At 35.6% G+C, this 16670-nt stretch overlaps 2 protein-coding genes across 2 annotated transcripts in view; one reads left to right on the top strand and one right to left on the bottom strand.

Moving 5' to 3' along the window:
• Positions 1-16670, top strand: part of LOC137248763 (putative trypsin-6) — a 497034-nt gene that overhangs the window by 284949 nt on the left and 195415 nt on the right. The window lies entirely within an intron of this gene.
• Positions 1-16670, bottom strand: part of Scgdelta (sarcoglycan delta) — a 113421-nt gene that overhangs the window by 16496 nt on the left and 80255 nt on the right. Inside the window, exon 7 of the mRNA XM_067779667.1 lies at positions 5310-5571. Coding sequence (XP_067635768.1) covers positions 5310-5571 — 262 coding nt within the window. The remainder of the gene's footprint in view (positions 1-5309; positions 5572-16670) is intronic.

The raw sequence follows: 16670 nt of genomic DNA, 5'->3' as shown, positions 1-16670 counted from the left end.
CTATTTGGAATTTTAGGTGCCTCTCACGGCAGGTATACCTACCGCGGGTATATTCTAAACCCCTGACCCGCGGGGGGATTGCCTGATTAGATTGGTTCATTTTTTAAATTTTTATCAAAATACTCGGTAATAAGGAAGTTTTGTAATCATATTTCCATGCTTCTTTACTTAAAAAACAAAAATTGAATATTTTACCACTCTTAATAGTTTTGTGCCTCTTTTATGTGGAAACCTTGTATTTCATCCCCAACAAACATTCGAAGTCAAAAAGTGTCAAAAAAGGCACTTGAATCGGTGCGCTTACACTCATTATGAACTTATTTAATTTGTGTATTTCCCTCCTCATATTGGTCGTCCGGTATGAGCCTTAATTCTTGCAGTACATGAGCCCAAACAGGAGTTGGATCAGGCTCTTATTACAGTCATAAGCAGCTCATAATTTATTTCTTACATTTAGAGCCATTATTGTGCAATATATAGTGGACTAGAATTAGCTCGTTCCCGATAGATTTTTGAGACCAAGCTATAAACATGGGGAAGTATATTTGGAAGTCATATTGGAAAATAGGATATGGAATCTAAGGCATACAAATGCTCGGCACACCTTTAGCATGCCATAGAATTCGAGAATTGGACTCAACCTTTAACCAACTGAGTTTGTTCATATAATACATGGCCATCCCGCCAGTCTAGATCAAAGAAGCAAAAGTTCTCTTTTAGTAGCAAATTGCTAAAGATCTGCTGGAGAGAGGAAAGTTCGTCGGTCCATGTGACGAATTGAAAAATGTATAGAAATGGGAATCATATGTGCAAGCATGCATAAATTCATGCTGAGTTCAAGCGGCTATTTTGGATATTAATATTTGGCTGCTTGTGTGGGCTACATGTGTGTATGTATACATTGTACAATTGAATGCAGTGAAAATAGAACGAATGTTACACCATCCGCCTTCGAAGAATAGTCATACATAATTTGTGCACAAATTATATATGGTACAAGTGACATATTTAAATTTTAAGTGTGCCGTTTTGTATCGTTTTACATTTATGATGCACTTGAAATTTGCTTGTGTTTACAAAATTTTAATTACTTTTCACGTTCAATCGTTTTGTAGTCATAATTTATAATGGTAACTTGATGCCAAAAAGCAATACATTTGTTGGTTTAATTATTTTGATTTGTTTACATTTGTTTTTTTTACTTGTGTACGTACATATTATGCTGACATTTGTGGGTTTTTTGTGCATGTTTTTTTTTCATGTGTACATATTATTCTGACATTGTTTTTTTTTTGTGGATTTTTTACATGTGTACATTTTTACACGTGTACATATTGAGTTGTGAGTGCTTAGTGAGAATTGTGAGTAGAGTGGAACGCTTACATGTATAATTAGATTTCTTTTGTTAAAATAGTTAGTTTAAGCTTATTTTTATGGATTATTATTTCCTTATCTTTACTTGTTCGCAGGCTATTATAACTTTGATTGGATAACGGTTGGTTGTACCGTGTCGAAAAAAATGTGATTGAGCCACGCCCGTCCGTGCGTTAACACCATAACTTGAGTAAATATTGAGATATCTTCACCAAATTTGTTGCACGAGCTTTTCTGGACCCAGAATAGATTGCTGTTGAAAATCGGCGAAATCGGATGATAACCACGCCTACATTTTATATATGAGCCGTTCAGTGCACACATCGATTAACTCCACTTTTTGAAAAATCTTAAATCTATGTGTCAAAGTCCATGGTATTGTCATAAATTTTTATATTTATAATAACTTTCCTGTATACTAAAGATTAGCACCGTTAAATGGCAAATTTTTTTGGCCATTGAATAATAAGTAATTTATTTCAGAAGTCATTTCGATTAACTCCATACTCCAATGTAAATCGTTTCAGTTACGCTGTATCTGTTCTGGCCGTGCATCGACGCTTATTTGTTTTTAAACAGCCGAAGATGTTCTCTCCCTCTCAATAATATTCGTAACAAAATCATATCGGTAAACAGATAAAAAGAAGAACAATGCAAACGGTAGTTAGTATAGCAGGGTTATCTACTTTATTTAAGTACACTATATTTTTGTAAATTATTATACTCAGCTGAGCAGAGCTCACACAGTATATTAATTTTGTTCGCATAACGGTAATCCGTAACGGCATAAACTAATCGAGATAGATATAGACTTCTTTATATCAAAATGATCTCGGCGAAAAAAGAAATTCATTTAGCCATGTCCGTCTGTCCGTCCCTCCGTAAACACGATAGCTTGAATAAATTTTGAGGTATCTTAATGAAATATGGTATGTAAGTTCCTTAGCACTCATCTCTGATCGCTATTTAAAATGACCGAAATCGGACTATAACCACGCCCACTTTTTCGATATCGAAAAACCGAAAAAGTGCGATAATTCATTACCAAAGACGGATAAAGTGATGAAAATTGGTAGATGGGTTGACCTTATGACGCAGAATAGAGAATTATTAAAATTTTGGACAATTGGCGTGGCACCGCCCACTTTTAAAAGAAGGTAATTTAAAATTTTTGCAAGCTGTAATTTGGCAGTCGTTGAAGATATCATGATGAAATTTGGCAGGAACGTTACACCTATTACTATGTGTGTGCTAAATAAAAATTAGCATAATCGGATAACGAACACGCCCACTTACAAAAAAGAAATTTTTAAAGTCAAATTTTAACAAGAAATTGAATATCTTTACAGTATATAAATAAATTATGCTAACATTTAACTCCAGTAATGATATGATGCAACAAAATACAAAAATAAAAGAAAATTTCAAAATGGGCGTGGCTCCGCCCTTTTTCATTTAATTGGTCTAGAATACTTTCAATGCCTTAATTCGAACAAAAATTTACCAATCCTTGTGAAATTTGGTAAGGGCATAGCTTCTACGCCGGAAATATGGAAATAATTATTTTCTGTGGAACTGGGCGAAGTCGGTTGAATCCACGCCCAGTTTTTATACACAGTCGACCGTCTGTCCTTCCGCTCGGCCGTTAATACGATAACTTGAGCAAAAATCGATATACCTTTACTAAATTTAGTTCACGTACTTATCTGAACTCACTTTATTTTGGTATTAAAAATGGGCAAAATCCCACTTTTTCGATGTCGAAAAATGAAAAAAATGCCATAATTCTATACCAAATACGAAAAAAGGCATGAAACATGGTAATTGGATTGGTTTTTTGACGCAAAATATAACTTTAGAAAAAACTTTGTAAAATAGGTGTGACACCTACCATATTAAGTAGAAGAAAATGAAAAAGTTCTTCGGGCGAAATCAAAAGCCCTGCGAATCAAGGCAGGAATACTGTTCGTGGTATATATAAATCATTATATATAAATAAATTAGCGGTACCCGCCGCTGATGTTCTGGGTCTCCCTAGTCCACATTTTGGTCGGAATCTCGAAAACGCCTTCACATATACAACTAAGGGGCACTCCCTTTTAAAACCCTCATTAATATGTTTAATTTGATACCCATATCGTATAAACACTTATAGAGTCACCCCTGGTCCACCTTTATGGCGATATCTCGAAAAGGCGTCCACTTATAGAACTAAGGCCGTCCACTCCCTTTTAAAATACTCATTAACACCTTTCATTTGACACCGATATCATACATACACATTATAGAGTGACCCCTGGTCCACCTTTATGGTGATATCTCAAAAAGGCGTCCACCTATAGAACTATGGCCCACTCCCTTTTAAAATACACTTTGGTACCTTCCATTTGATACCCTGTCGTACAAACACATTCCAGGGTTACCCTAGGTTCATTTTCCTACATGGTAATTTTCCCTTATTTTGTCTCCCATGCTCTCAGCTGAGTATATAATGTTCGGCTGCACCCGAACTTAGCCTTCCTTACTTGTTTTATGTACCGTTAGATGAAAGCTATATCTGCAGTTATGCATTCTACGTTATGTATTTGAATCCATATTATCAGAGGAATTTTTAAAAACGATATACATTACATCATCGCGTTTCTCAACTTTTCGTTTTATGGAGTTAATCGATGTGTGCACTGAGCGTTTCATATATAACATTTTGGAAAACACAAAAAACCTGACTATTTAGTAAATAATACACCCAGAATGTTGAAATTTGACGTGTTGACTGATATTGAGACTCTTGACATCTAAAAGACAAACGTAAACAAATCAAAATAAATGAACCAACAAACGTATTGCTTTTTAGCATAAAGTTACCAAAATGTCATAAATTACGACCACACAAATATTAAATGTGAAAAACAATGGAATTTTGAAAACACAAGCAAATTTTAAGTGGATCATAAATGTAAAACGTCATACTTAAAATTTAATTATGTCACTTGAATAGCCATGCGTAATTGGTGCACAAATTGTGTATGACTATTCTTCAAAGGCGGATGGTGCAGCATGCCATAGAATTCGACAATTGGACTCAACCTTTAACCAACTGAGTTTGTCCATTTAATACAGTTTAAAATTGAAGCGTTTATGCTCTTAATGAGCTCACCAACTACAGTATACAGCGGAAAGAAGTCCTAGCCTAGACTGGAGCGTTTATACTCTTAAGAGCTAATTTAGGACTTGTTAGCCATGTAGCTCAGAAAATGATTGAAAAACTCACTATATTAACATGGTCAGTAGAAAATAAAGAGGCAGGTTCTATTTAAGATTTCAACAGCAAAAACTTTTAAATGAACGATGTTATTTAATTTTTGTTCCATATTTTGGACTCATTTTGATCCTGAATATATGAATGATCTTATAATGTTTGAGGGGATATATCGGAACCCGCCTATGGAAGCAGAGGTAGAGGGCGGCCCCCACTCCGCTGGAAGGACCAGGTGGAAAACGATTTAAACTCCCTTGATGTGACCAATTGGCGCTGGTTGGCGGAGCGAAGGTGCGACTGGCGCGCCTTGTTGGACGGCCATAACCGTTTAGACGGTTAAGCGCCAATTAAGTAAGTAAGTAGGATATAAATAAATGATAAGATTAAATTCAAATTTAATTTGAACGAAAAATAATCAAAAATAAATAAATTAGTATCTGTTCTAAAGTTGCATTATTTGTTGAACACTCTTGGTATAAACCTCTTCTTTTTCATTATATCGGAGTCTTAAAAGGCTCAAATTTTTAGGATCAATTTTTTTCGTATACTTCAGACTCATTTCGTACTCTTAAATCATAAGCATTTCAAAAATGTTTGAGGGGATATACAATTTTAAAATTTACTATTACTTACATTTTTTTTCTCTTCCTCTTAAATATTCAATTTCAATACTCACCTCAATTCGCGACCTGCCTCGGCACGTATATGTGGCGTTTGTATGGATTCTCGAAATATAGCGCCACCCTCACCATCAATTCGTAATGTGTGTGCACCAATTGTGACTTCATTTTGATTTACAGAAAATAAATTTCGTCCATTGGTATCATTGATGCGAATTTCTTTCGCCAAAAATTCGAGCTTATCGTGCCCAAGGAATAAATGATTCTCGAGCATGCCATTCGCGTCACGTGTATTGATTGAAAAATTACGTGATGATTCTGTTGATGATTTTTGGTTGTGTACAAGGTGTGCGATGTGAGAATTTGATAGCCAAAAGCAATAATACTCGTAAAGGTAGCGTCGACGTTGAGGCAGCGCAGATGGCGCACGTGTGTTTGGCCACAATTCCCATTTGGGTAGAGCAGGTACACATGTAATAAGTATATGATGATGTCAATATTTGATGTTTGGTCATGTAGTTTTTTGTTGTTTTGTTTTTGATATTTTTGGTTGATGATCAACAGCCGGGTATTTTGGTAGTTCAATATTTGGTAATACAGGCAGTTCATATGAATTATGGCATTGATTATGACATTCATCCGGATGCAGGGGAGAAAATTGTAAAGGAAAATTATAGTGTGAGATTTGTAAGTGCAGATAGTTGAGACAAATACTTACATAAATATAAAGTTCTACATACACACATACATACATGCATATATGCAAGCTAATAATATATATTTTGTAATATAAATAGAAATAAATAAATGGTGAGTGGGAGCACGTTCACGCAAAAACCGCCACATAACAAATGTTCTACAATAAAACGCAACACAAATCTGTTCGGCCCCTACCAAGGGTAACAATAGTATACAGTGCCTTATAATAAGAAAGGTACAGTTTATTATTTAAATTACTTGACCACTGTATGGGCATAACTACAAAGTTGAATTCAATTAGATATTAAGAGGAAGACTCAGCGATTGAACATAAGCCAAACCAGCCAGAAAAAGAAAATAAGACAAAGCAAATAGAATGGAAGGAATTTTAAAGAATAAAAGGAGAAAATGCAAAAAAGTACCATAACAGTTGTCACTGCTGTAGTTCACTCGGAAAATGCAAGAGCAATTTTTATAAAACTTCACCCCATAAATTTTAGCTTTTTCATTTCCATAAATTTTGTTACTTAAACTGTGGACAACAATCTAAAAAACGTTTTCGATAAAACAGGAAAGCTCGGGAAAACTTCACAAATATTTCGAACCTTTTATTTATGGTTTTATGCTAGTAAAAAGAAGACCAAAGTTAGATTGCCGTGGCGGGTCCATGAGGATCTTACATAGACTGTATGAGTCAATAGTGTTAACAGAAGTTTAATTAATGACCAAACTGAAAAACCCCCTAAAAAACCAGGGCCTATGTAAAAAAATTAATTCCGTCTTCTTGGCAAATACTAGAAACTTTTTAGGATATATGCCACTGGCTGCTACTAGATCTGTCAACTCCTCCTAATGGCTGGAGTTTTAGCCTGGCAAGGGCAGCGCACGCGTAAAAAACCTGCTTGATCGATTCCTCGTCCTAACGGCACCTCCTACATCTGCTATCACTGGCCAATTCTCTGGTGCCAAAAGCAGTATCCAGTTAGAATAGCCATCATGAGTCTAGAGTCTTCTCTTTTTAATAAAATTAGTATCTTTGTGACTCTAACGTTGTAAAACCCACAGATCACCGTGATTGGGTCTACGTCTTTACCGCTTGGTCGATAATAATCAACTCTCTCCTTCTCCTTATCGCAATCAATATATTAAGGACGTTTACAGAGGAAGCTTCGAGGGATGCGCCCTTTTTATCTAGATCATTCACTTTTCCTTCCCTTCTGTTTCCATATTCCCTATCCCCCAATATAGGCGTATGCTTCTCCTCATCCCAATTCTTTGCAGGGATTGCTTCCACCCTAACACACTTTAAGATGCTGCGCTATGCGAGATTATTACCTTAACGGCTGCTTGGCGGTCAATATAAAGATGCCTGAAAAACGATTTAGTAATCTACCGACCAGTTTATGTTTATATCAATTTGCTGTCATTGACTTTTTGTTGGTTTTTTATAGGCTTGTTATAATGAAGTTTTACCTGCATCCGTTTCTTAAAAGATGAGCTTTTGAAAATAACTCAATAATACGCCTAGAAAAAATTGGTAACATTCCGGTTAAAAATCGATTACATTTCAGTATTAAATCGCTAAAAATCGATAATTTTTCGATAGGTAATCGACAAATTGTCGATAACATATAAATAACACGCATATAATAATATGGTAACCCTCCGATAATGAATCGATAGCTTTTATACAGTTACATATTTGATAGCTTATCGATATTTAAACGATACATTTTTTGTAGCATATCGATAATTATTCGATAAATATCAGATATTTTGCTGATAGCAAATCTTAACATTTTCGATAACAAATCGATATTTTTCGGCAAAAATGAGTAACTGAATGACAACCTTTGTTATGGATACAAAATTTATAACCCTTCGATAACAAATCAATAACACGTTGGCGTACACTATGGTGTAGTTACACAAACCAAATTCCTGGGCTCAAGACCCGGGAAAAAATAAAACAGTTTTTCTTAAACAAATCTTTCTAAGCATTGTGGCTCCTTGACAGTTGTTTAGCCAACGCTCTGAGTGTATACTGCCATGAAAAGCTTCACAGTGGAAAATCGTCTGCTTGCACCTGCTGTTCGGAGTCAGTCGATAAAGTATGAAGATCAAATTCCGCCAATTTGTAGAAAATAATAAAAAGAAGCACGATGATGAGACGAAAAGGTCGGCCTATATTTCTTTGAAGGTTAATACTGCCAAGTAAGATTTTCTGTGTCGTTCTTGTAGTGGCAATATACAAAATTCGACAAGCACTTTCTCATGGCCTCATTACCATGCCCAATATCAAACCTCTTCGTTAGATATTTCTTAAGGCATTTATTTAACAATGTGGGCGATGTTGAAAAAAAGTATACGCCAAAGTCTGCAGTGTGTGGCAAGATGCCCTTGCTTTAGGGGAAAGGGTCTCAAAGTTTTAAGTTTGCTACATGTGGCATGAAGTGTATAGACGGGGATTGCCCTCACTACAAATGGTATGAGAATTCTCATGCCTAGTAACAGACCTGCAAGAATGCGGGGTTAGTTTCTTATAACTCATCTATAGTTCATCGGCAACACATATAAGAAACAGCTAAAATTTGATAAAAAATCCCTTTCGGCTCCGGCACGGATTTGACTTTTTTATATTTTTTATCTTTTTTCCTTTTCTTTTTCCATTCTTTGTCTTGCTCTGTTTAGCTTTGTCTTCTCAAATATGATGATAATCAGAAGCATCGATTTAAGCATTCACATCATAATCGGAATGGTTATTGTGCTGTTCTTTTTCTTTTTTTCCTTCTGTTTCATCTTTTTAATATTTACTTTTTTCCTTTGTCATGTAACTTTCTTATTGAAACATACAGACATTTATCATCGACTTGTTTTCTTCGTTAATTTCCATTAACTGATTTGCTGTCTGATTTCGCTTAAATAAACTTTACAACGTATGTTGTTTCCACACCACCTTGCATTGTATTGCGGGGCATGCCAGCAGCATACAACACTAAAGCCTACGCTTACACTGGGCTTACATTCTGAGTTACACCGTGTAATGAGAAAATATGTTTACACCTCAAACAGCTGCGTTGACCGCGGCATTACCGCAACCAGATACAAATTCGAAGCAGTAGATAATAAAAAAAAAAAATAAATATCAACCTACAAATGCTACTGTAATGGTTTTTCTAGGAGTTCTCCTTTTAATCGATAAACAAGTGAGAAGCTAGTTCCCCTCCCTACGCACTCCCTCTGATGTATGCCTGAACAGGAGCTTGGGAGGGTAGAGAAGTGAGTTCTCCGCAAAGGGTTCTAAGTTTTATAAATCGAACTAATGGGAAATAAATGCTGGTCTATAAGACCCTACTGATTTGGAAAAGCCATGTGAACAAGGTTTTAGCTCAATATACACATATTTTAATATTTCAATTTACTAGATCCAATTTTAGCAATGTCCTTTTACTACCTTAAATCCATAAATGTGTGTTTAATTTCTTAATAACTACTGTAGTTTGCCGCTGAAAGACAAAAAGTAATGCGAAATCTACTTTCTTACAAATAAGCATATAGACCGCAAGATTAGTATGACATGATAACGGAAACGGAAATCAAATTTTTGTTAGCACGATTATGCAACTCACGGTCACCGACCAGTCAAGCATAGCTTCGAAAGCAATGCTAGTATAGAAGGCAGAAAGCGCAAAGGAAATTTGTTTCACCTTCTTCGAGCTATGTCTGTTATGCACAGTTATTCGCGTATATTGTACGTGCATTGTAGAAGAATAAGAAATTTAGAGAGCACAGTAAGGCAACTCAGCTCAAATTGTCGTTGCTTTAGCATTCAACATTCACTCCAGTCACCTTATCTTAGATGATGTTCACTTTGAATCGACGATGAAGACAACGACAACGACAACTTTTCATACCTTTCTCGTTGTCATTAGGTGAAAATCCCATCTGTCTTTCTCTATTTTTATCTGTAATTGTGCATCACAGTCATCTAACTACTTACTTCACACACGTGCTTACATAACACATACATACATATATATTTGTGGTAAAAGATACTTTGTATTATTCTTTCCTCACACATTTACCATATTCTCAACGTTACTCGCATTGTGTTGAGTGCATAAAGATTTATTTGGGTAAAGTTATAATTTTTCTTCACAATTTAATCTTTTTTTAATTTTCTGTAATTTTTTGTAGTCAGGGTTTTATGCGAATGAAATATTTGAATTATGGCAAAGGTTATTTTAAGAGCAATGCTATTTGGAAAGCTTTAAATTTACGATTTTCACTCAAGTAATAGTTTTTTTTCAGTATAGAAATTGAAGTTATATAAAAAGATGTGTCATTAAAAAAAATAAAAACGAAAATAAAGTTGAAAGCATTGAGTATTTTTTTGACACGGAAAGGAAGAAAAGAAAGTAAAGGGGAAAGGAAAGGAAATGAAAGAAAAGGAAAGGAAATGAAAGGCAAGGAAACGAAAACAAAGAAAAGGAAAGAAAAGAAAAGAAAAGAAAAGAAAAGAAAAGAAAAGAAAAGAAAAGGAAGGAAAGGGAGAGAAGGAAAAGGAAAGAAGACAAGGGACGCAAAAGAAAGGGATTCAGCGGAAAGCGAAGTAAAGGTAAGCGAAGAGAAGAGAATGTAGGGGGAAGAGAATAGAAAACATTTAATTGTAATAAAGAAAACAGAAAAAGTGTAGCAGTACAACGCCATTAAATATTGAACATGGTTCCCCGCCTGAGCGAAGGAAGGTTGGAGCTAGGATGCATAAATGACAGATCATTCTATATAAGTGTATACGAATGGCTCCAAAATATCGGAAAGGGTCGAATCAGTTGCTTACTGTATCGTAGGTTGTTTCTACAGGCTTCCAGATCCCTGCAGTTCCAAGGGGAAGCTGCAGTCTCGTCAATACATATATTGATAGTCCGGCGAGTAAGCAGTATTCTTAAAGAGTACTTTATCAAGAAGTGTCCTTGAATGCAAAGATGCATTTGAATTACTACGCTTAGGCCGGGATATATATGTATGCTGGGTTTCTGGTCATAGAGAGATAGCAGGCAACGAGAATGGCGATGAATTTGCAAAGGAGGGTTAAGCTACGATAGACGTCCTAATCCGTTGAAACCGGAGACGGGAGTTGCATATGATCCATCAAGCTGGAAAGGCGTAGACAGAAGCGGGGGGCTGCAAAATCTTTCAGATCATGTACAAATCTTATTACGTTAAACTGACAAAATTGCTTAAACCTCTAAAGAGATAAGTCTTAAAGCGCACGATGGGCATACTAGTTAGACACTGCATTCTGGCGCCACATGATAGTAGTTTAGCTCTCATCAGTAAAATCAGATGTAGGATGTGCGAGCTGCAGGAGGAAACTGTTGAGCACGTTCTGTTTTCGTGTCCTGCGATCGTAAATTTAAGGCTCCTAGGTGCGGCAGAGTTACCAGATCTCGAGACAGGAATTATACTAGGTCCAAGAAAACTTCAAGTATTTGCCAAGAGGATGGAGTTATTCTAGAACATAGTTTCTGTTGGCCAATTGGGGGTTTCCGATTGGTAGTCAAACGAAATTGTTATCACTAAGGACATATACAGTCTTTGTAGGGTATTAATTGACAGGCCAGTGCAACCTAATCTAACTTTTGCAGAAAAAGAAAAAAGGTGGGGAGAAAAGAAAAAGAAAAAAGGTGCTAGCGTAACTTAAAGCTAAAAAGTTACAAGCGAAGTCGGAACAAATATTAAATGAATTTGATATCGAAATGTTAACGGATTGGCATATCGAAGAAATATATATATTTAATGATATCGATTCGTTATCAAAGTGTTATAAATAAGCTATTGACACCAAAGTTAGTCGATGAGTTATAAACATTTTATGGTATAGACAAGTTAACTTTTTTTCGATGTTATGAATTTGCTTTTTTTCACAATGGCCATCGATGAACATTCAATTTCGTATCGATTATTACCATCGATGTAGTATGTTGATTGTTCATCGGAAAGCTACCTATATGTTAGCAAAAATATAAAGATTTCTTTTCGAAAAATTTTCGGTTTGTTTTCAAAAAGTTTTTGATCTGCTATCAAAACTTTATAATTAAGTTATCAATTTATTATCGTAGGGTTATCAATTTTTGGCGGAGCGTTAACAATTTTGTTATCTGCGTATTATAGGTTAACTACAGAAAGCTATTAAATATCGATTAAATATCGAAGCGTTATCGGTTTCTTATGGGAGGCTTACAAATTTGTTTGCAATTTATTTCCCGCATAATATCGACTTATAATTAGAAAATTATTTATTTGTCTTCAATAAGTTATGGATTTGTTATAAAAACTTATTGATATGGTATCGAGAAGTTATTGATTTACTATAGTAAATTTATCGGCTATTTACGTGAGCATTGCCGAAGTTTTATCGACATGTTATAGATTTGTGATCGAAAGTTACTGATTTGTTATCAAAAAGTTATCGATTTGTTTTAAAAAGCATTCAGTTCTTTATTGTGGTGCTGCCAATTTATTATCAGTGTCTTATCGATGTGCTATCGATGACTCATCGGTATGAAATGAAACAGATGCCGATATAACTTCAATATAATGAATGACACTTCTGTAACAAGTCGATAACAAACCAATAAGGAGCCGATGACTTTTCAATAGCAAACCCATAACTCTACGATTATAAATCGCTATCAATAATCAATATATATAAAAAGAAGTGTACATTTTGATTGTCACTCCATAACTCGAGAACGGATAGAAAGATTACAAAGATACAGGAAGGAGAGATGATGGTTAGTTGACTTTGAAATCCCAAATCGGTTTAGCCATTTTTGAGTTATGATTTTTTTTTAGAAAAAATTCAAAATTTGAAAAAAAAAATAACAAGTAAGGAAGGTTAAGTTCGGGTGTAACCGAACATTACATACTCAGTTGAGAGCTATGGTGACAACAAACGGGAAAATAACCATGTGGGAAAATGAACCGAGGGAAACCCTGGAATGTATTTGTATGACATGTGTATCAAATGAAAGGCATTAAAGAGTATTTTATGAGGGAGTGGGTCATAGTTCTATAGGTGGACGCCATTTAGGGATATAGCCATAAAGGTGGATCAGGGTTGACTCTAGAATGCGTTTGTACGATATGGGTATCAAATGAAAAAATGAAAGGTGTTAATGAGTATTTTAAAAGGGAGTAATCCTTAGTTCCATAGGTGGACGCCGTTTCGAAATATCGCCATAAAGGTGGACCAGGGGTGACCCTAGAATTTGTTTGTGCAATATGGGTATCAAAAGAAAGGTGTTAATGAGTATTTTAAAAGGGAGTGATGATTAGTCCCACAGGTGGACGCCGTTTCGAGATATCGCCATAAAGGTGGACCACGGGTGACTCTAGAATGCGTTTGTAGGATATGGGTATCAAATGAAAGGTCTTAATGAGTATTTTAAAAGCGAGTAATCCTTAGTTCCATAGGTGGACGCCGTTTCGAGATATCGCCGTAAAGGTGGACCAGGGGTGACCCTAGAATTTGTTTGCACAATATGGGTATCAAAAGAAAGGTGTTAATGAGTATTTTAAAAGGGAGTAATCCTTAGTTCCATAGGTGGATGCCGTTTCGAGATATCGCCGTAAAGGTGGACCAGGGGTGACCCTAGAATTTGTTTGTACAATATGGGTATCAAAAGAAACGTGTTAATGAGTATTTTAAAAGGGAGTAATCCTTAGTTCCATAGGTGGACGCCGTTTCGAGATACCGCCATAAAGGTGGACCAGGGGTGACTCTACAATTCGTTTGTGCAATATGGGTATCAAAAGAAAGGTGTTAATGAGTATTTTAAAGGGGAGGGGGCCTTAGTTCTATAGGTGAACGCCTTTTCGAGGTATCGCAATAAAGGTGGACCAGGGGTGACTCTAGAATGTGTTTGTACGATATGGGTATCAAATTAAAGGTATTAATGAGAGTTTTAAAAGGGAGTGGTGTGAAGGCGTTTTCCAGATATCGACCAAAATGTGGGCCAGGTTGACCCAGAACATCATCTGTTGGATACCGCTACTTTATTTATATATATAATACCTGCCAAGATTTTAAGGGTTTTTTATTTGGCCTGCAGAACTTTTTCATTTTCTTCTACTTAATATGGTAGGTGTCACAACCATTTTATAAAGTTTTTTCTAAAGTTATATTTCGCGTCAATAAAACAATCCTTACCATGTTTCATCCTTTTTTTCGTATTTGGTATAGAATTACGGCATTTTTTCATTTTTCGTAATTTTCGATATCGAAAAAGTGGGCGTGGTCATAGTCGGATTTCCTTCATTTTTCATACCAAGATAAAGTGAGTTCAAGTAAGCACGTGAACTAAGTTCAGTAAAAATATGTCGATTTTTGCTCAAGTTATCGTGTTAAAGGCCATGCGGAAGGACAGACGGACGACTGTGTATAAAAACTGGGCGTGGCATTAACCGATTTCGCCTATTTTCACAGAAAACAGTTAACGTCATAAAATCTATGCCCCTACCAAATTTCAAAAGGATTGGTTAATTTTTGTTCGACTTATGGCGTTAAAAGTTTCCTAGACAAATTAAATGAAAAAGGCGCAGCCACGCCCATTTTGAAATTTTCTATTATTTTTGTATTTTGTTGCACAATATCATTACTAGAGTTGAATGCTGACATAATTTACTTATATACTGTAAAGATATTAAATTTTTTGTTAAAATTTTACTTTAAAAAAAATTTTTTTTTAAAGTGGGCGTGGTCCTTCTCCGATTTTGCTGATTTTTATTAAGCGTACATATAGTAATAGGGGTAACGTTTCTGCCAAATTTCATCATGATATCTTCAACGATTGCCAAATTACAGCTTGCAAAATTTTAAATTATCTTCTTTTAAAAGTGGGCGGTGCCACGCCCATTGTCCAAAATTTTACTAATTTTCTATTCTGCGTCATAAGTTCAGCTCACCTACCAAGTTTCGTCGCTTTAGCTGTCTTTTGTAATGAATTATCACACTTTTTCGGTTTTTCGAAATTTTCGATATCGAAAAAGTGGGAGTGGTTATAGTCCGATATCGTTCATTTTAAATAGCGATCTGAGATGAGTGCTCAGGAACCTACATACCAAATTTCATCAAGATACCTCAAAATTTACTCAAGTTATCGTGTTAACGGACGGACGGATGGACGGACGGACGGACATGGCTCAATCAAATTTTTTTTCGATCCTGATTATTTTGATATATGGAAGTCTATATCTATCTCGATTCCTTTATATATGTACAACCAACCGTTATCCAATCAAACTTAATATACTCTGTGAGCTCTGCTCAACTGAGTATAAAAAGAAGTGTACATTTTGATTGTCACTCTATAACTCGAGAAAGGATAGAAAGATTGCCATGCAATTTTTAGTTTGGTATATAAATTTGCCTATATTAGTATTTACGATCGTTTTTTTCGGGAAGTAGACCAGAGACGGACTGTGACTGGGATTAGGACTAGGACTGGGACTGAAACTCGGAGTGGGACTGGGACTGAGACTCGGAAGGGGATTGGAACAAAATACATACCACCCTCTGGGACTGGAAATAAGGGATGAAGAAGAATAAGAAGAAAATGAGAGAAGAGAGAAGAGAAAGGAGAGAAGGAGACTGAGAAAGAGATAGAATGAGACGAAGATGGAGATAGATGAAGCGAAAAAGACGGAGGGAGGAGTAAATAAAAGGATTAAGAAAAAGTTTAGAGGGGGGGGGGGGGACAGAGTTAGATGTAAAAAGCTTATTAAAATGTATGCAGATAGACCAAATTTAGGGCAGAACAACGTCTGCCGGTTCTGCTAGTAAGTACATAATAAACAATGGCTTGTCGGTATCAGCTGTTAGCGATAAAAATCCGACGAAGCTTTTCTCAAAATAACTGACCTTATTTAATAGTGCTAGAGACACTTTTTTGTGCTTTAACTTCAACTCTTGAGCGAACCCCAATTATCTTAAAAATATAAATTTTCCAGACGTACACTTGTATGTTTGCACATCGAACTTAAAAAGTGGGTGTCACTCACTCCTTTCTTTAAATCAGCTTTTGACCAACAGTTTGAAGTCACCTTGTAATAAAAAAAGAGTGGCAATTAGGAGCCTTGGTAATAAGGTTCATGCTTGAAATATTGAATGTCCCATTATGCAATAAAACCAGACAATTGAGCTCAGTAATATAACGTAAAAGACTTTGACGGCCCTCATATCCTATGAATTTTTAAGCAGTTGCGAGGAAAATTGTATAGTACTATTTTTTTATTTTTCTATGTAATTAATAAAATGTGTGGTAAAAAGCCAAGCACACATTGCAAAAAAAGAAAAGTAGAGAATGTTGGTGGGAAATCTGAAATGTGTAAGAGGCTGATTGAGAGTGAGAGTAAAGTTAATGGTATGAGAAAAAGTAGGAAGAAGAAGTTAACAGGAACAGCAGAAATATACTCATATGGGAGCAAGAGCAGGAAGAGTAAGAGAAAAAGGAGGAAGATTATGGAAGAATCAAAGGGATTTGGAAATTAAGTGGGTTAGTTAAGATTAACAGGAAGAACGCCGTTGTCTTGAACTATGCATTCAACAAATACCTCGCATAGATTGAATGTATCCATAGTGTGAGCGCATACGGGAAGGGAAATTGGAAAGGAAGAAGAGGTGAAAAACGTCTTTCGGGTTTGATCGAAAGGCT

This window comes from Eurosta solidaginis, chromosome 4 (genome assembly GCF_040869045.1).
Source record: "Eurosta solidaginis isolate ZX-2024a chromosome 4, ASM4086904v1, whole genome shotgun sequence".
In the NCBI taxonomy this organism is placed as follows: Eukaryota; Metazoa; Arthropoda; class Insecta; order Diptera; family Tephritidae; genus Eurosta; species Eurosta solidaginis.
This window is presented reverse-complemented; position numbering and strand designations above follow the sequence as displayed.